The sequence below is a fragment of the Chrysochloris asiatica genome, unplaced genomic scaffold, assembly GCF_000296735.1.
Source record: "Chrysochloris asiatica unplaced genomic scaffold, ChrAsi1.0 scaffold00138, whole genome shotgun sequence".
Taxonomy (NCBI): domain Eukaryota; kingdom Metazoa; phylum Chordata; class Mammalia; order Afrosoricida; family Chrysochloridae; genus Chrysochloris; species Chrysochloris asiatica.
The window spans coordinates 8,193,038-8,215,069 of record NW_006408656.1 but is presented as its reverse complement, the minus strand read 5'-3'; the positions used below and the strand labels follow the sequence as shown (position 1 = coordinate 8,215,069).

General features: G+C 47.1%; 2 protein-coding genes across 2 annotated transcripts; one reads left to right on the top strand and one right to left on the bottom strand.

The window, feature by feature from the left end:
• The first annotated feature begins 10,640 nt into the window (after nt 1-10,640).
• On the top strand, nt 10,641-16,694 carry TROAP (trophinin associated protein). Its single transcript, XM_006870141.1, has 14 exons — nt 10,641-10,784; nt 10,896-11,055; nt 11,522-11,679; nt 11,769-11,906; nt 12,072-12,154; nt 12,638-12,690; nt 13,128-13,219; nt 14,437-14,577; nt 14,674-14,757; nt 14,911-14,982; nt 15,213-15,332; nt 15,460-16,054; nt 16,297-16,490; nt 16,647-16,694. Exons 1-14 carry the CDS (start codon nt 10,641-10,643, stop codon nt 16,692-16,694), a joined length of 2,082 nt encoding a protein of 693 aa, XP_006870203.1.
• A 1,390-nt stretch (nt 16,695-18,084) lies between these two features.
• On the bottom strand, nt 18,085-21,375 carry C1QL4 (complement component 1, q subcomponent-like 4). The gene is made up of 2 exons (XM_006870079.1): nt 20,839-21,375; nt 18,085-18,264 (listed from the first exon to the last, which is right to left on the bottom strand). The coding sequence occupies exons 1-2, from the start codon at nt 21,373-21,375 to the stop codon at nt 18,085-18,087; spliced, it is 717 nt and encodes a 238-aa protein (XP_006870141.1).
• Between the last annotated feature and the right edge of the window lie 657 nt (nt 21,376-22,032).

Genomic DNA, 22,032 nt, shown 5'->3' with positions numbered 1-22,032 from the left:
TTCTTAGTTCAAACCCAACAGCTGCTCTTTGGAAGCCCTATACAGGATTACTATGCGTCAGAACCAACTGGAAGACACTTAATAGCAACAATAGGCAATGATGTCTTTGACAACCAGGAAGCCCCTGGAGCTTCCATGACCAGAGCAGACCCGGTCAGGAGTTCGAGGTCCTGTGGGCCCAAGTGTTGCAGACCGTACAGGCCGCAGGCTCTGAGGAACAGACTCTAGCCACCTAGCAGTTATAGCAAACTGTTTTTCATCTTAGTGTTCAATTAGGTTTATTATTAAGTGCATACATAAAGCCTTGATATCCACAGATAAATGTAATATTTTCCTAAAAGCCGAAACTGTAAAATTCCAAAAAGGCAAAGTTCTTCCCTCAAAGAATTCATTCAAAGTAAATTGGGTGGCTCCCTGGTTCTTTGTTCTAAGAACAAAAGAACTGCCCTGCCTAAAGTGTTTCCAGGTGCAGCCCATTCACCTAGGCACCTCGGCTTCTTCCTGCAAACCTGGCCCAGGCAGCCAACACAATGGGAATCCTCCCAATCCTCCTTTTCCTTCCCATATTTGAAGCTAGGTGCTAAAATGTATGTTAATTAAGCTTGAGAAACCAAGTTGCGGTTGTGAGATTCGAACCTGAGAAGTACAATGTGAAGGTGCCTGAATGTCTGGAAAATTACGTATGTTAGCTGTACCTTGTCTTAGTCCTGCCCAGCTTTGTGTAAAGTTCCTCCCCTAAATAAAACGGAGGCGCAGCCCGACCCAGTTGTGCATTGCAGCTTGGAGAGCGTGCATTACGACTGGCAAGGCGTGCGTTACAGCGTGCAGGGGGCTCAGTCCAGCCTTGCAACCATACTGCCTGTTTAGCCAAGATGTTTACTATGCAGGATATTACGGCCTTCATGGCTGAGATGTTTGCAATGCAGGATCTGCCTGATGCCAGTCCCTCATCCACTCTGGTTTCGGGGTGTCTCTTTGTCTCTCTCGTTGTGTCTCTGTGTCTCTTTTGCTATCCCTATCGCCGCCAGATAGCCCCACCTCGTAAACCAAACACCTGTGTCAAGGCAGGTCCCCGGCAGTTATGAGCTGGTTCCAACTCACAGTGACCCTGTATACGTTTTCCAAGGAGCAGCTGGTGGACTTAACTGACAACTTTGTGTCCAGTACTGATCCTACAGAACCACACCAGGAGTCCATTAGAGCATCATTAGGGTCTCATGTAAGCATTATTGATTGAATTAGCCACTTCTCCTGAGGTCAGCTGATACCACTTAGTGATCTTTTGGCCTGGCCAGTCCTCATTTGAGTCACCTCATTAGTATAAACCCTCAGGTATGGTCTGGAAGTCTCATCAAAAGGCACTTTAATTACTGGAGAATTTCCACAAAGACAAAATTCTTCGGGTAAAATCAATTTTAAACTCCATACATGGTTTTCAACATATTTAGAGAGATACAGAGATAAATATAGATGTACTTTAGTGGTGTGTATGAGTGTGTGTGTGTGTAATATATTCCCTAGCTTTATCCACAGAGCACAGTGGCTCTGTAGGATAAACACTGGACTGCTAACCACAAGATCAGCAGTTTGAGTTCAACAGTCGCTGTGTGGGAGAAAGATGAGGCGTTTTGCTTCTGTAAATTTTTACAGCCTCAGAAACTCTAGACAGGGTCGTCATGAGTCAAAACTGACTCGACAGCACTCAACAATAACAATATCCACAGAGGGCCTAGAATCAGCAACATCTTAACAACAATGAACATATCTTGTGTTGAGATCTTGGTTTCTAAATAACATTCTCCACTAGCAGTAACCAGAGCTCCTTGGAGAAATCAGTGATTCCAGAGCCAAAGCAGGGAAAGTACAAAGTGAGCATAAAGCATGTTGTTATGCCAGAAAATAAAGAATGTTTAAGATTTATGGGGTCTTGCTAAAAGATAGAAGCTAGCTTGACATTTAGTTCTTTAACCAAACCAGGAACAACATGCATATCAAAATAAATAATGTAATTGGATAACAATCCATTGAATTAAATAGAAATCTATGAACTCATGCTGATACCATTAAATAAATTGAAAGCTTGACAAGGAATGGGATATTTACATAATCTCAAACTTCCACCCACTCACGATTCTTATTAATTACAAAGGGGACAAGAATACTTTATAGCAGAGAAACCTAGAACATATTATTTAAATCAAATCATCAAAATAACACCAGCAGACAGGACAAATCGAAATGGACATCACCAACTAGAATGCAGTAGAAAGAATATAACATCACTGCTGGGACAATCTTGCTTGAGTCTAGTTATGAGAGTAGTCCTTACTCTAACCACCAGGAAACATCAGACAAATCCAAATTGAGGGACAGTCTACAAAATGAGTGGCCTGTAATCTTCAAAAAGTGAGCCCTAGTGGCACAATTAATTAAGTGCTTGGCTATTAGCCAAAAATTCCAGTTGTTTGAACCCACAGTAAGATGTGGCAGTCTGTTTCCATAAAGATAGATAGCTGTGGAAACCCTATGGGGCTTCCTTTCCTGTAGGTTCCTTTCTTTCTTGTAAGGGTCACTATGAGTCAGAATCAACTCAACGGCAGAGGGTTTAGTTTTGGTTTTAGTAATTCTTCAAAGTATCAAGGTCACAAAAGTCAAGAATGAGGAACTGTTCTAGCTAGAAGGAGACTAGAGAAGTCCTGGTGTGGCACTGTAGGATAAGCACTTGACCATAAGGTCGGTTTGAGCTGCAAGGTCAGTGGTTCAAATGCACCAGCTGCTCCTTGGAAACCCTATACAGGGTCGATATGAGTCAGAACCAACTCAATAGCACTTTACAATAACAAAGAGACATAGTAACTAAATGCAATGCCTGATTCTGGACTCGATCCATTTGTTATAAAGGACATCCCTGGGAAAACTGGTGAAACTTGAATGGAGTCTGAAGACTATATGGAATAGATCAAATGTTTTATGGTTGTATTGTGGTTATGTAAGAAAATGTTCTTATTTACAGGAAATATACTAAATGTTTTGGAGGGATGGGACAACATACTCTCAAATGATTGAGAAAAAAAGCTCTTTGTATCATTCATGTAAACTTTCTGTAAGTTTCAGATTGTTTCACACATACAAGAAAATTTTAAAAATAAGTCACTCTGGAGAAACTTCAGATGGTTTCCTACAAGTCAAGGGTGTCCTCTGAACTCTACTGTCTAAAACAATATTGAAAGTCCTGCAAATCGATGTAAGAAAAAAATCAAACAAAAACCCAAGAACAATAACAACAAACAAACAAAAACAAAAAAACTAGAACAAAGTGTAAAGATTAAAAGGGAATATACTTGTATAAAACTTTTTTTTTTTCAGAAGATATAATTATCTATACAAACAACAGAATCAATAGGCAAACTAATAGAACCAAGGAAAGAGTTCATTAAGGTTGCCAGATGCAAAATCAATTCTCTTCCTTTACAGATTGAAAGGAAATATTTGCAATGTCTAAAATGAGCATAGGATCAGCATGCAGGATACACAGTAAAAATCTTATAAATCAACAAGAAAAAGCACAGGAAAGCCAATAGGGAAAAAAAAAAAAAAAATGGGCAAGGGATTTGAATAGGCCTTTCAGAGAGAGAAAGTTGTATTTGTTAAAAACAACAACAGAAAACCATGAAGTGGTACTCAAACTGACAATCAGAGAAATGCCAATTTAGAGTAACTGAGAATCCACTTAAGAACCCATGAAAATGGTAAAAATTAGAAAGTTGTATAATATCAAGTGTTGAAGAAAAGCTTCTTAAAATAACCTGGTAGTACTTGGTGAAATTAAGTATGTAAATGCATATCAACAACTAGTTCAAACACAACAACAATTGCAAAGATGGTATAGAATCAGGCAGTGCTTCATTGTGTTCTACACAGAGTCACTAGGCTAGCACCCAGTAACAACACCCTGTCTATCACTCAGAAAGTCCATTCCTGTGCATATGTCCTAGACAAATTCTTGAATGGACTCACAAGGGACCATGTAAGAAGATGATTTCCTAGCACTGTCTGTGGAAGTAGCCAAAAAATAAGTATAATCGTTGCCTGGTGTGGCTCTGTGGGATAATGTGCTGAACCGTGAGGTCAGTGTGAACTACAAGGTTGATGGTTCAAATTCACCAGCTGCTCCTCGGAAACGCTATACAGAGTCACTATGAGTCAGAACCTACTCAAAGGCACTTAACAACAACCATATGGAATTGTAGTCCTGCCGTGGTGATGTAAGACAAACACCGGGCTACTAACTGAAGTGGTTCAAACCCACCAGTTGCTCCTTGGAAATGCTGTATAAAGTCGCTGTGTGTCAGCTTCAACTTCTTGGCACTTAAAATAACAACAACAATATGGAATTATATGCAGGAGTTATAAGCAATTAACTTGATGACATATAGCAATTATGATGGATCCTAGAAAAGAGTTGATTGAAAAAGTAAAAATAGAACCATATCTATATGATAACATGTATTTTAACTACAAACACATATACTACCAATCTTCAACCAAACAGTAAATAGGGCCAAAACACTAGTAAGGTATGCTCACCATGGATTAGCCAACCTAAGGACAAAAAGTTCATAGGGCCTGGGAAGGAGGGTGGAATGGAAATAAGAACCACATGGAGGAAGTAGTATAACTGTTGTTACATAGAAGGGGTTACAATAATTGAAATGAAACAAAGCGCATAATTTGTTGAATGTAAAACTGACAATCTGCTCTGTAAACCACTCAATTCACAATAAAAAGGTTTTGTTTTGTTTTGTTTTTTTAAAAAAAGCCAAAACACACACATATACTAAACAATCTGTAGCAGTCTGAATAATGACTCCTCCAAAGATATTTACATCCTACTCCAGGAATCTGTGAATGTTACCCTACATAGCTAAAGGGATTTTGCAAATATGATTAAAGATCTTGATATGAGAAAATTACCCTGGATTATGCAGGTGGGTCCAATGTAATGACAAGTGTATTTATAAGAGAAAGACAGGAAATTAGAATGAATAGTACGAGATGTGAGGATGGAAGCAAGAGGTTGTAATGATGGAAGAAGGGACCGTGAGTCCAGAATGAAGGTTGCTCTAGAAACTAGAAAAGTCAAGAAAACATTTCCCCATGAAGCTCCAGAAGGAACACAGCCCTGCCAACACCTCGATTTTAGATTTCTGACCTCCAGACCTAAAAGAGAACACCTTAGTGTTGTTTAAAACCACTAATTTGTAGTAATTTGCTATAACAGCAATATAAAACTAATAGACAACCCTACACATTTGTTACTGTGATCCATCGAGTCAATTCCGTCTCATAATAGCTTTATAGGACAGAGTAGAACTGCCCCATAGGGTTTCCTAGGCTGTAACCTTTTGTGACTGCAAAGTCAGTTTGAATCGCAAGGTCAATGGTTCAATCTCACCAGTCACTACTTGACCATATACAGGGTCGCTATGGGTCGGAACCGACTCAACGGCACTTAACAACAACAACAATATTTGTGAAAGCAGATCACTAGGTTTTTTCTTCCTCGGGAGTTGCTGGTGGGTACAAATTGCCTATCTTTTGGTTGGCAGTTGAGTGTTTAACTTTTGTACCACCAGAGCTCCTTCATACATGCATAGTGAAGGGCATATATCAGGCACATTAAAGTGAGTGTCAAGCACACAAGAATGGGTATCTATGGGGAGGAGAGTAGGAAAGCAGATAAGAGATGAAGAGGGACTAGAACAAAAATGAGAGGGAGTGTTGCTTCTAAATGCTGTCAAGTCATTCCGATTCATAGCAGCCCTATATATAATAGAACAAACACTGCCCAGTTCTGTGACATCCTCACAGTTTGTGCTGTTTGAATCCACTGTTGCAGCCAATGTATCAATCAATCATGTTCAGGGCCTTCCTCTTTTTCACAGACCCTCTATGTTATCAAGCATGATGTCCTTCTCCAGGGACTTGTCCCTTCTGATAACTTGCCCAAAGCAAGAGAGACAAAGTCTTGCCGTCCTCACTTCTAAGGAGCATCCTGGATGTACCTCTTCCAAGATAGATTTGTTCGTTTTCCTGGCAATCCATAGTATGTTCAATATTCTTCACCAGCCCCATAATTCAAAGACATCAATTCTTCTTCAATCTTCCTTATTTATTGTCCTGCTTTCACATGCATATGAGGTGATTGAATATACCTTGCCTTAGGTCAGTGATAAGTTAGTCCTCAAAGTGACATCTTTGCTCTTCAACACTTTAAAGAGCTCTTTTGCAGATTTGCCCAATGCAATATATAGTTTGATTTATTGACTGCTGCTTGCAAGGTCTAGCAAAGACAAACAGAAGTAGTTCACTCTGACTGCTGTGTAGAAAACAAATAGGATGTTCTGATAGGTGTGGCAAGTGATCTAAGCAGTGACTCCCCTTAAGACTTTTGTGATACTAAATCAGTCTTCCTTTTACCTTGATTCTGTGGAGAGCAGAACCTGTGGAGCCATAAAGAGCAGGCACAAATACTTTGATCACTGAAAAGTGTATGGCTCCTGCTAAATTACTCATGAATTACTTATGAATTTGATTAGTATGGGTCATTCCCAAAAATCTATACTGGGTAGCTTGACAAACTCAAGCTTTTAGATTCATGGAGGATCAGACCTGTACGTGCTGACCACCTTAAAATAATTTAAAACCACTGTGCAGCCAACCTTCATTCTAGTGCCTGTCAAACTTCACCCTTACTGCTCTCTATGTGAGGAAAGTCTAGCAAAGGGCCATACACATAGTAGATACATAATACTTGTTAGCAGCTGTCCCTGCTGAGCTAGTAGCTAGCATTTGGCACGTTTCCCAATACCTGTTAGTGGAATGAAGTGTCCCTTCTTTCCCTCAATTCAGATCTTTTTAGCTTTATTTCCTACCATTCCCTATGTACCATCTACACTGGAGGACTTACTATTCTTTACTATAATATACACACAACATACATTTCATCAATTTCTATGTATACACTTCAGTGGCACTGTTGCATTCTTCAAGCTTGCACCCCTTTAGGGTCACTTTCCCAAACTATCAACACTCACTACTCTTTGGACACTCCATCTTCTTCCATATTTCCTTGTCTTTTTTTTTTTTTTTTTTTTTTTTTTATGGGGGCGTAGGGGTGTCACTAAAAATAAAACTACTTCCAATTCAGAATACTTCTTTGCAAAATAGGTAAGAAAAATGTTATTGAATAAGCACTAAACCAGAATGTGATGCATCACTAAAGAGACTGTAGACAGAAAGAAATCATATCTTTTATATATCTGAGTGGATACAGCTCATTAAATTCATGTTTAAGATAAAATTGCTAATTTTCTAATATCTTTATGGCAGGATATCTAAAGTTATGCAAATCTCCTCCCAGGAAACTAGGAAGTAGGAGTGTGAACTTTCTTAAGGATTACATTTCAAAAGAGATGGCTCCCAGGCCATTGAGGAACCATCTTTGATACTTTTCAAAAAGACCAAGAAAGATTCTATCATTACAATGATCTACAGTGAGTTCTGAAAGAACAGAGGAGGAGGGAGCCTCTTTATTTTCAACAGGAAGAATTATTTTTTGTTTTTCCTTATACTTTTCATGTTCTATATCTAGTAACTAGAATTAAAAGTGATTCCTCTTTTCTAAAAGTTCAAATATTACTCTTGTAGATTTTCCCTGTCTCCCATATTCAATCAATTATCCATCCATCCATTGCTTTATTCAACAAACATTTATAAGCCAGACACAATGCAATGAACTGAAAATATGATGGCTAAAGCCAAAATAGAGGGTCACTACAATTATCACTTTCATGGAGGTCTAGTGGGGGAGACCAAGCTTAATTTACATTGGTGAACATACAATTACAACTGAGTTACATTCTCTGAAGGAAGCACTATTCTTTGATAGTATATAACCAAGAAATCTTTTCTAGATTGAGGTGGATTGTGAGTTCTAATGTTACAGCAGTTTTAGATTCAAGAGTGTCACTGCAATTCCAGATCCATCACTGAAGAAATCAAGACCACTCGGAGAAGTGAAGGAGAGTTTCAGATTTGATTAAGCTAGCTGCCTCAGAGGAGCTAACTTCTCCAGATTCTGAGCCCCGAGTGCCGGCCAGTGCAGGATTATATGGGGTCAGAATCGGCAAGGGGTTAGGTTGCAGGGTTAGGTTCTGTTTGAAGACAAGAGGGAAACCAGAGGATAGGTCCCACTTAGTAACCTGATTAATATTCTAGCTTGACTCCTGGAAGGAGAAGACAGTGAATATTTTTACCTTTTCCTGTTCACTAAGAGGTTCTCGCTGAAGAAAGAAAAATGCATGTCAATTTTGGCACTAACAGTAGAATGGGGGCAAAAACATGCATTCCAGAGGGACTAGAAGGAGCACACCAAATTTAAAGAATTTAAAAAGGTCACAAAATTGGAAAACAGAGAAGGGGGGCGGGGGAGAAGGCCAAGATGGGAACATTGAAGAAGTCAAGGGACATGCTAACATGACCAGATATACACTTTGGAAAAATTACTCTAGCTGCTATTTAGAATGAATTAATGTGGAGAACAAGAGAGAATAGAGGGTGGAGAGACTGTAACAGAGACATGATAATAATTTGTGTTTGAGTGGTGGTAGTAAAGATGACAGACGAATCCTAGTGGTTCTGAGGTTAATGAACTTGGTTGCTAACCAAAAACCTGTGATTCAAACCCACCCAGTGGCTCCATGGGAGAAAGATGTGATAGTCTACTCCCATGAAGATCTGAAGCTGTGGAAACCCTATGGGAGTCCTATTCTATCCAACAGGGTCACCGAGGACAACAACATCAAGGAAGATGAAAAGAAGTATATAAATTTCAAAAATATTCAAGAAGTAAAATTAGTAAAAATTGGATGAGACTGGATATGGAAGAGGAAAAGAGAAGTACAAGAATTAACTCCTAGTTTCCTGATCAGGATCCCTAGGATCCTAGGGCCCACGCTGGCCAAGGTAATCTATCAGAGTCCTGTAAATTTGGAACTGTTGCCCAAGTCCTGTCCTCCATAAGGAGTCCTAGCGTGGCGCTGCAGGACAAAGCACTGGGCCAAAAGGTCAGTTTGAATCATAAGGTGGGCGGTTCAAACTCACCAGCTGCTTCTCGGAAACCCTATATAGGGTCGCTATGAGTTGGAATCAACTCGATGGCACTTCACATTGAACAGGAAAAGGTGAAAATCATTCACTGCCCTCTCCACCCAGTAGGCAAGCTAAAATGCTAATCAGGTCACCAAATGGGACCAATCCCCCTGGTTTTCCCCCTGCCCTCAAACAGGTATGCAGTCTGTTCCCTCCCTGATTCTGACCCCATATAAGCCCGTGTTGCTCTCCATTTGGGCTCAGAATCTGGAGAAATTAGCTCCTCTGAGTCAGAGGCTTAATAAAATCTGAAACTCTGCTTCACCTCTCCCAGTGGCTTCGGTTTCTTCCACCACGAATCTAAAATTGCTGTAACAACATCAGCACCATTAAGGGGTTAATCCCTTCCATCCAAGGTTCTTGCAGCTTCACACTTCTGTCAAGAACTGAAAGCCTAGTTCTCTCCCTACCCCTCCAGGCCTTCAGTTCTTGAAAGACAGAAGTGTGAAGCTTGAAAGGTGGGGAAGTCCTCAGCGATGAGTATCCATTCACTTCTGGTGTTGTGTGAGTACCAACATCACTTTCTGAGTTTTGTTTCTTTTGTGTGAAATGGAGAACTCGCAGAATTGAGCCACAAGTGCGATAAATGGTTGTTTCTCTATTTCTGTTATTGTTCGACTCAGTTCAATTCCTAAAGCCTTCTCCACCTCGGCCCGGGGAACAGCGTTTAGATTTTCTATCAGGGTCTGGAATGGCGTCCCCAACGTTTGGCGCCGAGTCGCGTCAGGGGCTTGGACCAGCATCCAATACCGTTAGCCCGGTTAAGACAACCAATCCTTCCCACAATGCCGCGGCCCTCGCCTTTTCCTCATCACTAGACTCGAGACATCGCGAGAGCGCCCGTTGTCTGACAGATTCGAAGCGCCACGCCTTCGTGGCATCAGAACAGCCTCCTCTTTTACCTGTCCCCGCCTTCCACCCTGCGCTGCGCTCTTGGATTGGCTGATTGAGCAGGGTCGGGTTTTTTTCCTGGCTAGAAAGTGGTCTGACAACTAGTCCTTCTTTGGGCCCCGCCTCCGAAGCCTGTGGATTGGACAGCCGAGTCAGGTGCCATTCGCCTACGCCAGAGCGCGCGCCAGCCAATCGGGAGATCGGGGTATTTTACAAACTGGGGAAGTATCTACAGCGAGAGTCGGGGAAAAGCGACTAAAGTGAGACAACCCAGAGGGGATTGAGGGGGATGGTGCGGTGCTGGGTTCTTGGAAGCTGCAGGGGCTCACGGGGAGGAGAGGTAGCTCGGGATCCTGGGGCGAAAAAGTGGATTTGGTGTGCACCCAGAAGAATAAATAGCCTGTGATTCAAAAACCTGCAGGCGCTGGGATTTGGGTGGAGGTGGGAGAGTCTCAGGGGTGGTGGGACCGGTGCTCTGGCACGGCTGACCATTAATCCATTACCCTGTCTTCTTTCCCAACATAGTTGTAGCCATTATGACCACTGTCCAAGCCACGAAGGAGCCTCGTCTCCGAGGTGTATCTCCCACTCCTAGCAAAATCCCGGTGCGATCCCAGAGACCCCCGCTTCTTCCTGCGGGTAAACCCAGCACCCTGTACCAGGAGAACCAAGATCCAAAGGTAAGAGGAGCCTAATGGGTGAAGCTAGTAGCTTAGCTACAAGGGAACAGCACACACCAACAGTACACCCCAATGTTGAGTCCCAGCTTTTTGCCTCTCCACTCCTAACAGAGATTGATGCAGAAGCCACTGGAGTCAGCAGGATCCAGGCCTAAAGCCATAAGCCAAACAGAGAAATCAGTGGGGACCACTCAGCTTCGGAACCCCCTGGAGGAGCTCAGGCTCAGCTCAGGGGTACAAAATGTGGGGCCTGGACCCCCTCCCCTAACAGGTACCTTTTTGGAGGTCTGGGACCACAGCCTCCTTAACTGGGTGAGGGAATGGGAAGGGCAGTCAGATTTTGGGTCTTTGCATTCCTAGTCTCCTGCTTTTTAGGAGTCCTGGATCCTGCTCTTGGAAAGCTTTTTGTTCTTAGAAGCCCTGCCTTTCCTTCAGAAAAAGTCTTTTCAGGAGACTTTTCCATCTCCCCTAATCACAATCAATTCCTTTGTATTCTCTAAATGCTTTGCAGTACTTCTTTTTAACATGACCATAGTTTGGCTTGAGTTTGTTTCCCTCTATAGTTCTGATGAAAACTTAAGGATAGTTTTTATCTTATTCATCTCTGGTCTTTTGTGTCAAGACCAGAATTCATTTGAATGACAGTCTCTATTGATTACTCTTGTATCTTTTGAGGGGCCCTGGCACGCCTTTTCCACTTCCTGTACCTTCTCACCTTTTTTTCTCCATCCTTGCAGAGGCTCCAGGGACCATAGAGTTTGTGGCTGACCCTGCAGCCCTGGCCACCATCTTGTCAGGTGAGGGGGTGAAGAGCTGTCGCTTAGGGCGCCAGCCCAGCCTGGCTCAAAGAGTACTGGTTCGTGGGAGCCAGAGACGTATCCTCCAAAGGGACCAGGTAATGAGGTCAGATGTGAGGAGACGAAGCTGGGGTAGGCTGAGGAGAGGGTCATGAGCCTGTGCTGACGGTTTCTGTTGACGTGCCAGGGTGCTCGGGCATCTGCATATTTGGCCCCCAGAACTCCCAACCACCAACTGGCCTATGCAAGGGCTTCCTGCTTTTCAAGGCTGGAGGGACCAGGACCCCGTGGCCAGACCTTATGCCCCCAGAGGCTCAAGACTTTGGTGAGTGCCCCTGAGGGGCTGACAGTGCTTCTGGGAACTCCTTCCACAGGACAGCTGGCTCTGAAAGAGAAGGTACTGTCTGAGGAGTGCTGTGGAGGAAATGGGGCTGGTGGGGAGACCTGAGGGTTTGGATCCCACTTGTGACTCTACTCTCATTTGGGTCAGAATCCACCTTCAGGACTGTCCTTTCACTCTTCCACTCGCCCCAGTTTCCTGGAGTTACGAAGAGTGACAGGTGGCAGCAACCGGTGAGAAGATGGTCTGGGAAAGGGTTGTTTGGAAAGGAATGATCCAGTGTCTGACTCAAGGATCCCAGAGCTGGGACCTTCCTGTAGCTTTAGGACTCCATCACCCCAGGGGGGGAAGGAAAAGGAAACCTCCAGTGAGCCCTTGGAATAGGGTTGAGGCTTCACCACCAGACCTTATTATAGCATCAGTCTCCTCAGGTGTTGGCAGTGGGGATGAGCAGGGATGAGAGATGCTAGAGCATACATAGTGACAGTAGATGAGATTTGGGTTTACCTCCTGACTTTTGCCACTTAACAACATGTGCAAGTTTGCCCTAAGCTCTCCTGGCTTCAGTTTCTCTATCTGTCAGTCAGGATAATGTGTGGATCCTCATTAGAGGTTGCTGTAGGGATTCAATGAGGTGACACTTGTAAAGTACCTAGCGTTGCCCAGCTCATACTTGGTGCTCAGTGACTGCGGGTTGCTATTGTTATTGTCTTCAGGACATCAGTGAATCAGACCTCAGGATTGCCTCTGGAGACCCCAACCCAGCCTGGTGAGTGTTCCGCCATAAGAAGAGCCGGTGGGCTGCCTGCAGTGATTTGCTCAGCAGGCTGGTGGTGTGGGGATTGCTAGATCAGAAGGAATGGAGAGAGGAAGGGGCCAGAGATTGGCACTTGGTTTCACTTGTAACAGAGGAAGTGGTAGTCCCCATTTCCACTCTCCCTGCCACTCTTTGCAAGATTTACCTTTCACTCACAGTCTTCTCTTAAGGCCCTATGAGCTATTAGCTCGCCTCTACCCACTCAGGGTGTTTAGATTAATAGGTACTGAGTTATGCTAGACTTTGAGGACAAAAACTGCAGAGATGGATCCCTGCCCCTAATGGTACAGTAGGGGCTATCAAACTGGCATACCCTCTTCAGAGGTTGCAAAGCCCTAGACTTTGATGGGTGCTCTAGAAACAACATCAAATTCCCTCTCTCCTCCAAGCTTCCTCTCTCCCAGAAGGAGAACATCCTGAAGACAGAGGAGGCTCCCTCTGTCTGGCCCAGCGGGTACCATTAAAAGGGACACACACCAAGGTGAGATGAGACCCTCCTGGGGTAGGGGGTTGAGGATGGGAGTTACTTGAGAAAATTCCCAGCAGTAGCCAGCACTGGGAATTGTGGGTAGAGCCAGGCACTTCTAGGTCTTGAAGGTGTAATTTGGTCTGGGTTTGTACCATATGGGCCCAAGCTCTCTCCAGAATGGAACTGACTTCTCCTCTTTATCAGGTATCTGGGACCTGGAGTGAGAGATCATAGATTAATAAATATTGACATCACCATCAGATCAGCGTTGAATGTGAAACAACTGACACTTGTCTGTCAATAGCATTCATGTACTCACTCTACAAATATGTCTTGACCATATACTGCGTGCCAGGCATTGTTCTAGGCTCTGGACATAAAGCAGTAATCAAGTTCACAATCAAGACGGGAGAGAAAACAATAAAAAAATAGATAAAATCTGTAGTATGTCAGAGGTCCTGGGGTGATGCAAACAGTTTGCATTCAACTACTCACCTAAAGTAGGCATTTCCAAAGCACCCTGTACAATGCCATGAAAGAAAGGCCTGGCTGCCTCCTTCCATAAAGATGACAACCAAGAAAATCCTATAGAGCAGTTCCACTCTGTCACACATGAGACTGCCATGAATTGAAATGGACTCAATGGCAGTGAGTTAGGGATTTGTGTGTGTGTGTGTGTGTGTGTGTTTTGGTATATGTTAGATGACAAGTTCACTGTAAAAAAATAAAATAAAATAAGGCCCTGGAGGGAAATTGGAGTGGGAAGTAGTCATTGCAGTTTTAAATAGACTGGTCAGGAGAATCTCATTGAGAAGTTTAAGTGAAGACCAGAGGATTTGAGGAAGTGAGCCATACAAATAATCTGGGGAAGAGACTTCCAGGCCAAGAGAACTGCAGATGCTAATCCTCTGAGGAGGAAAGGTACTTAGTGTATTGGAGGGTACGCAAAAGGGAGAGGCCAGCAAGTCTGCTGAGAGTACGGAGGGGAATGGTAGGAGATAAGGTTGGAGCAATAACACATGGGGTTGAGTCAGGGTTTGGAAACCAGTGTAAGGGCTTTGGCTTGTACTTGCAATAAGATGGAAAGCCCTGGGGTGGGGAGCAGAGTGAAGTGGGTGACATGATTTCACTTATGTCTTAGGAGAATCACAGTGGCAACTGTGCTGAAAACAAAACATAGGAAGGCAAAGGGGAAGGGGTCACTCCTCCCAGCTTTTTCTTCTCCACAGGACAGCTGTGACTCCCACTTGATGCCTTCCCCTGCCCCTGTGGCCCAGCGCATTCCTGGCCGTGTGGTGCCATCTTCTGTCACCTGCCCTTCCCCCTTTGGGTTGGCCCAGCATGTACCTTCTCCCCACCCTCAGGCTCCGGTACATACTCACCACTCTTGGATGCTGGGCAAGGACAGAATAGTCTAGCTGTAAGTCTAGGCTTTGTCCCTGCTTAGCCACTTCTTCTCTCCCCAGGCCTCATATTCAGTGTTACGGCGTCTTGCCCTTCGCCCCAAAACCCAATTCACACCCATCCCATCCATCTCCAGAGTTCAGCAGGTAAGAGAGGGCCAGGGAGGTAACTGGCACAGCCCAAGGCTAGGGAGGAGGGAGTACAGGGATGGGTGAGCCACAGGGCAGATTAAGACAGGGGCAAGGGGGAGATTGGGCCCCATCTGTGGGTGCTGGGCTTTGCTGACCTCTCACTTCTAGTCCCAGGGTCAATGTATGAGTGATCTCTCCCCTGCGACCCGCCCTGAACCTGAAGAACTTTTCCTGCCCTGGGTAAGTGTCAGAAGCCCTCCCATGCTGTCATCCTTCACTGGGTTGCTTGGGCCTGGAGGCCCAGCAATTTGAGAAAGATAGGCTTCCTGGTAAAGCTACTCATTCCAGCTCTCCCTGCTTCTCTGTTGCGCCTCCTAATTTAAGTCAGGCCTTTTCAATCTGAGCCCCTCCTCATGAGGCTGGTGCTCTGACTGCTTCTCTGTGTGCCCCCTTTTCCTTTCATCTGGCAGGAGCAGATTGCAGTACAGTTGTTTGACCAGCAGAGTTCTGTAGGGTTGCAGGAACCACCTGTGGCATCTAATGTACTCCCGCGAAACAGAACCCCCAACCCTCAGGAACTGAAGATGCAGGTGGGTCTGCAAGAGCAACAGCTTTGATACAGGTGGAGGAAACAGGAAGAGATCGTGTATGTGTAGAGGGCAGTGTAAGCACAGTACTTGAACCCCCACAACATTGGGTTACTCTCTTCACTTACAGCGCATCAGTATTCTACAGAAGCTCTTGCGCCAGGAGGTAGAGGGGCTGGCTGAGGACAAGTATGTGTCCCTTAATGGGGGCTCCTCTTTGGATATGGTTGAACTTCCTCCCCTGCTGAGTAGGATTTCTGGAACTTTGAATACCCCAGAGCATAATTCTGGAACTTCGCACCTTCCTGAATTACAGCACTCTGAGCTACCAAAGCCCTGCCTTCCAGATAAGTGCGGGAAACCACAGCCCTGCCCTCCCACAGAGCCAGGGGTTCCAGACTCCTGCCATGGGAGAGAGTCTGAGATATCAGAGCCCTCCCCTCAACAACAGCCTGGGATAGCAGAGCCCTGCCCTCTGGCAGAGCCTCAACCCCTTCAGCATAGCTCCCAGGGGAATGCTGGACTCCCTGAGCCCCACCCTAGGGTAGAGCCTGAGACACCAGAGGCCTGCCCTGTGGAACCTAGACGCCCAGAGTCCACCCAACAGTCCCACAATAACCAATGTGCTCCAGTACCCACCAGCCTGATCTCTTCCCAACACCCGCCTTGTGCCAGCCATCCTGTTCACTCACTCCAGTCTCTGAGGCACCCACCACACCAGTCAGGTAAGGAGTTGGTTGAGAGGAGGTAAGAACAAAGCAGGTGGTCATCTCTTACTGGGAACTGGGCCCAGTGCCCTGCACCAATCCCTTACCTTCCTCCACCATCCAGTCTGCCTCTGCCTGGCCCTCCCTCTAGCTCTGTGTTCCTAATTGTCTGGATCCTTGGGGAAGGGGAGAAGGCAATAGATGGTGGGAGGACAGGACTCCAGAGCCCTCACTGAACTCTTATGTCCCTTGGACCTTAGGCCCCAATAGTCTGGCCCCTCGAACCCTGGCTTTGAGGCAGCGCCTCAGAGCATGTCTGACTGCTATCCACTGCTTCCACGAGACCCGCCTGGATGACGAATGTGCCTTCTACACCAGCAGAGCCTCTCCCTCAGGCCCCACCCGGGTCTGCACCAACCCTGTGGCTACATTACTAGAATGGCAGGATGCCCTGGTAAGCCTCTGACCCACAGACAGGCTGTACCAATCCTGGTGTGTGAAGTGAAGGCAGAGGACCAATGTGGGCTCCATTTTTGAGAAAGTCAGTGAGGAAGAGTTACTACAGTTCAAGGATGGCTGGGTTGTAACAATGTCTTCTCTCTCTCTTCAGAGTTTTATTCCAGTTGATTCTGCTGCCTCTCAGGGCTCTCCATCATGAAGTACCACTTCCATCAGCCCTGTCTTGCTCTTTGCTTTTAACCCTTATTTATTGTCAGCTCTTCCTCTCACCCCTATGGGGCCGGAAGCCAACACGCTTGTCTTTCAATAAAGTTTGTAAAGTATCCGTGTCTGTTTTCTCTAGTCAAATCTAGTCTCCTTACTGGTGTTGCTCTCCAATTGCCCACAAGGTGGCAGTGTTCTCCACTTAGAATCCAGCCCTGGCCTCTCAGAAGCCCCCAGGCTCTTACTCCCATCCCCTACCCCACCCCCAAGTAATGAGCTGTTCTGAAGGGAGAAAGTTATCCCACTTTCACCCATTCAACCCCCTCAACCAGCTTCTATAAAGGTGTTAGAGGCATTTGTGGATCTTTGGGAACCTGTTCTTCCCTGTGCCTTGAGGTCAGTCCCCCTCCCAGTTACCAGCCCTTGCCCAATAGAAGCTCCTCTTAGAACTGTCTCCCTGTACTAGGCTGAATAGCAGAGGTATCAGACCCAGAACTTTGGGATCCTTCCTTATATCCTTGAGTTGGTGCTTCCCTAGACCTACAGTATGAGGTCTTAAAGCCTTCCTGAAAGCTGATACCCTGCTCTCGTCAGATTGGAAGTCCTTCTCTCCCAGAGGCAGGCCTTGCCAGGAACAACTAACTCTTTGCCTCTGGCAGAGTGGAGGTCTCTGAGGGGTGAGAGAGAGGGTCAGCCACTTTCTGCCCCCCATCCTAAGCTCCAAGTCCAAGCAGCCACACACATCTCCCAACCTCACTCACTTTATTGGAAGAGGCAACAGAAGCTGTAGCCCCAATGGCCTAGGCCTGATGGGGGTGAAATGGAAACAGTAGAGAATGAGTTAAATGCCAGGAAAGAATTCACTGATTCATCCAATTCATAAGAGAGCTCCCAAGGCTAAGCCCTGTAGCCTGAAAATGAAGGTGAGGGACAGGGGATTGTGAGAAACAATTGTCATGAAAAAGGACCAGCACCTACTCTACTACTCTCTCATGGCCAAGATGCACTAATTTGAGTTCCTCACAAACTGCCAGGTCTTTCCTGCTTTCCTGGCATCTGAACCCAGGTTAGCGAAACTGCCCCCAGCTTCAATAAGAAAGGCGGCTCCTCCTTCCGGTCTGGCTCTCATCTTGGTCCTCAAGTGGATGCCAGAGGTCCTTACCCAGTCACTCTGGTCTTCCAATGGCCCAGCCTCCTCCGCTCCCTAACAATTTACTCCCCAAAGCACCAAGGGTTGGCCCAAATTCGCTCTCAGGAGTGGAAGCGGGAGGGTCTGCCCACCAAATGCCAGGCTCTCAAAGGATGGGGTGGTGCCTTGGGCTGGGCCTGCTGCAGGTGGGTGGAATGGGGAGGAACGAGTAGGGGATGTGGGGAATGAAGCCAGCTCAGTCCGGGTAGATGATGAAGCCAGAGAAGGTGCTGTACTTGTTGGTGTTGCCACCGTGCACCTTCCCACCGTCCAGCTTAATGAAAACCTCATCGCCCACATCCAGGTGCAGGATGACGCTGTTGCTGGCGTAGTCATAGTTCTGGTCCGCATCCTGGGCAATGGCACTGGCTCGAACCTAGCCAGAGAGAACACTACTCACTCCTAGTTCAGAGCTGAGATGCCGTAAGAGGTTGGGGTGCAAAGGTGGCAGGGAAGCTGACTGCCAGGCTAGGGAGGATGGGGAAGTCATGGGGCCCAGGAGTCGCTGAGCTTTTCAGGCTCTGCCATGCATTAGCTTTTCAGGCTCTGCCATGCATTAGCTGTGTGACGGGGAAGTGTCACACCTTCGTTGTGCCTCAGTTTTTGTCTCAGTTTAAGCTATAAAACAGGGAAGGTAGTGGATGATACAAGGATTAAATGGATAATAAGCTAGAATTAAATGTGAAATATATTTAGAACATAGCTTTACACATAGAAAACTGTATACAGGGTGTGCTATTATAAGTTCTGGTATGGCCTTGTAGAATAACCACTGGATTGCTAAATGCAGGATGTCAGAGGTTTAAACCCACCAGCCGCTCCTCAGAAACCCTATACGGTGTAGTTATGAATCAGAATGGACATGATGTCACTTAACATTATTAGTTTCAAGAGCCCTGCTGGCGCAGTGGTTGAACAATGTGACCTCTAACAGAGAGGTTGGCAATTTTAACCTACCTATCAGCTTGCTCTGCAGGAGACAGAGAAGGGGTCAGGAACGTGGAATTCTGCTCCTATGATTCACCCCTGAAACCAAACCCACTCCCATCCCATTAGATCCACAGCAATTATGTATAGGGTTTCTGAGGTTGTAAATCTTTTGGGGAGCAGAAAGCCACCTCTTTCTCTTGTTGAGTGACTGGTAGGTTTGAAGTGCCTACCTGGCATTAGTAGTCCAGTGCTTATCTTACAATGCCACTATTATTCCTTTCCCTATAAAGATTACAGTCTTGGAAACTCTATGGGCAGTTCTACTCAGTCTTTTAATATAGAGTCACTGTGAATCCATAGTACTGCAACAGGTCATTATTATTCTGTTTTTTAAATAAAATTCGCCTGTAGTAGAATTTCTGATGCCTTCAAGGCTCTGACTTCCTGTGATCCCTAAATGTGTGTTCCCTTCCTCTAATGAGGGGACGGAGGTGTAGCTGTGATGTGAGGTTGCTGGGCCAGGGAAAGTTACACTACCGATGAGCTCTCCCCTTTGGGGAGCCCATTTCCCCTTAGGGTGTCCTCTGATGCCTTCACATAGGCATTGCATTCGGGCCCCACAGGGAGCCCCTCTTCCTCTCTGGCTTGGCTTCCAGCCCCCTCCCCAACCTCTCTGCTTCCTGTCCCGCGGGGGCTGGTTATTAACTTATTAATTATTCATCATTATTCTAATCACTATTTACCGTCCCCAGGGCCGCAGAGCCGGTGCGGTGGAATACAAAGTGGGAGCCTGGCGACCCCGCCCCCTGCGAAAGCCACACACTCTATTTACACTGGTCCCCACCTCCATCCCCCACAGAGAGCACACAAACCTACTCAGTGCCACAGACACGTGTTTCTTGCTCCACACTCACCTTAACACCCGGCACCCACGCTCTCATCGAACACACACCCTCACACTTCGTTACACATATATACCATCTCACCCCCATACAGACATACATACATGCTCATCCCCTTTCCCAGGTCCTTAGGCTGCCCCTTAGAGAAAAGACCCCAGAACATCTTTGAAGGTCTCTACTCTGACTCAGGTTCGGATGGAATCCAAACAAGCAGGCCGGATGTTCCTGTGGTCACCACTGGCCACCCCAACCCCCAGGACTGGACAGACAGAGATCACGGCTCAACCTCAACCTCCCCCTGCGCTGGCCAGGAGCCTCCCTCCAAGCCTGTGACCTTTAGCTCCCGCTAAATGCGCTCAGGTTCCCTCGCTAGGTGAGTTCCTGAGTCTATTCTCCCAAACCAAGGCGGCGGTGAGTCCAATTCCGCAGACAGAGGCAGGATGCTGAAGAACCTAGAGGCTGAGAGCTTGTGGAGGGAGCATGTGGGACCTGCAGGACCAGGCCAGGGTCTTAGGCTGCGCCGTCTGCCTGCCTCCTCCAAATCTGTTCCTTCCAGCCACTTGCTGTCGCACTATTTTCTACCATGCATACCGACTCAGTATTAGCAGAGGGCAAGGCCGGCTCAAGGCTTGGCCGCAGGCCTTGAGGCAAGCAACGAGGCAGCTGCCTGGTTTTTATCTTTTTCTCGAAAATCCAAACTGAATGCCCCCTACACAGGGACCACTGCAGATTCCCCACTGCCCTTGAGGCGGATTCCACTCTAGTTAGGAGTCTGACCGAAGCTAGGAAACACGCAGGCCAGAACAGCTGCCCCAGAAAGCAGGGTGTGCAGTTGCTTATAGCTGGAGTGTAAAGACACAGCTACAAATTGAGCTTTGAGCCTTGAATTTTAACCCTGACAAGCGTTTCTAAAGTTCTGACAGACCCTAAGCATACCCTGTCTTTTCTTTGGCCCTCGGTTCCTTTCTCCCTAAATGAAGTGATTTCTATGGTTTGGAGTTCCTAAATTCAGTGACGCTGTTTCGGGAAAGGTGCTCGGGTTGTGGAAGGACAGCTAGGCGACCTGGAAAGCTATTGAGGTCTGATCTAGGACTGGGTGAGAAGCAGGGACCTCTCACCTGTCCGTTCTTCATCAGGTCGGCCCACATGCTGGTACCATCGCCGCCGCGCATGAGCACGTGGTAGGCGAAGAAGTAGACGCCTGGCATAGGGCAGGTGAACTTGCCGCTGGCCGCCTCGTAAGCGTTGCCCACGTTGGTCACCACGTCGTCGAAGCGCAGCACCTCATAACCTTCGTGAGGCCGCCGCAGACCCGCATAGAAGGCTATGCGAGGCACATAGCCAGCAGGGGGCGCCGCTCCGCCAGGGCCTGGGCCGGGAGGACCAGGGGGCCCTGGCCTGCCAGGCTCTCCTGGAGGTCCTCTGGGGCCTGGTGGTCCCGGAGGCCCCCGGAGGCCTGCCTTCCCGCGCCGCCCCGCCTCTCCCTTGGTGCCTGGTGGAAAGGGGGTCACAGAGGCGGGCGCACCGTCGGGGCCCGGGCCTCTGGGCCCGTGCGGGTCGCATACCATACGACAGCGACCCAGCATCTCGTAGTGCGCTGGCCCGCGGGAGCTGTGCACCAGCAGCGGGATGGCCACCAGCAGCAGCAGCACCATGGTCACCCCGACGGCGGCGCCAGCTACCCGCTTGCGGCGGTTCAGCCTCGACGCGGCCAGGGCCAGTAGATCCTCCTCACTCTTGGGCGCAATGGCGGCGGAGGCCGGGGGCGCTCCGCGGGCCCCTGAGGCGGTGGCCGGGCTCAGGCCTGGGTTGGGACCTCCCTCACCCCCGACGGCTGCGCCCAGCGCCCCTGCCCCTGTTGGCTCCCGCTTCAGCGGTGCCGTTACCCAAACCGTCCGTCAAGGAAGAGGTCTACCCGCTGAGTGGGCCGGGGGCAGCACTCGAAGGTTAAGAGCCCCAGGTCCTTTTTTACCCTCCCGTTCAATCCTAGCAATCCCGGATCGCGGCTTCTCGGACGGTTGGTTTTTTACGGATCTAGGATATCTGAGTCACCTGCTTTCCGGACGTCTGCTTTCTCTTGGATGGCGGCTGTCTGGGTCCCCGGTTACCCAGATTGATCTCTGTCCACCCGGGACGTCCCGGGCTCTGCTTTGCGGGTGGAGCCCACCGGACGCGACCTCCTTTACGATGGAGCTCTTAGCGAATACTGACTCCTCCTTCTTACCCCAGCTGCAGTTCCTGACCTAGAGCCCTGGCCGGTGCCCTTCCACTGAGAGCGCTCTCCTCTCTGCCCCTAACCTTCCTCCCCTCCC

Coding starts and splice junctions, on each gene's coding strand:
- TROAP (XM_006870141.1), top strand. CDS start 10,641: ATGACCACTGTCCAAGCCACGAAGGAGCCTCGTCTCCGAGGTGTATCT. Junction 12,691..13,127: donor GGAGACCCCAACCCAGCCTG/GTGAGTGTTCCG, acceptor CTCTCCTCCAAG/CTTCCTCTCTCCCAGAAGGA. Junction 14,758..14,910: donor CCATCTCCAGAGTTCAGCAG/GTAAGAGAGGGC, acceptor TCTCACTTCTAG/TCCCAGGGTCAATGTATGAG.
- C1QL4 (XM_006870079.1), bottom strand. CDS start 21,375: ATGGTGCTGCTGCTGCTGGTGGCCATCCCGCTGCTGGTGCACAGCTCC. Junction 18,265..20,838: donor ACCTGATGAAGAACGGACAG/GTGAGAGGTCCC, acceptor CTCTCTGGCTAG/GTTCGAGCCAGTGCCATTGC.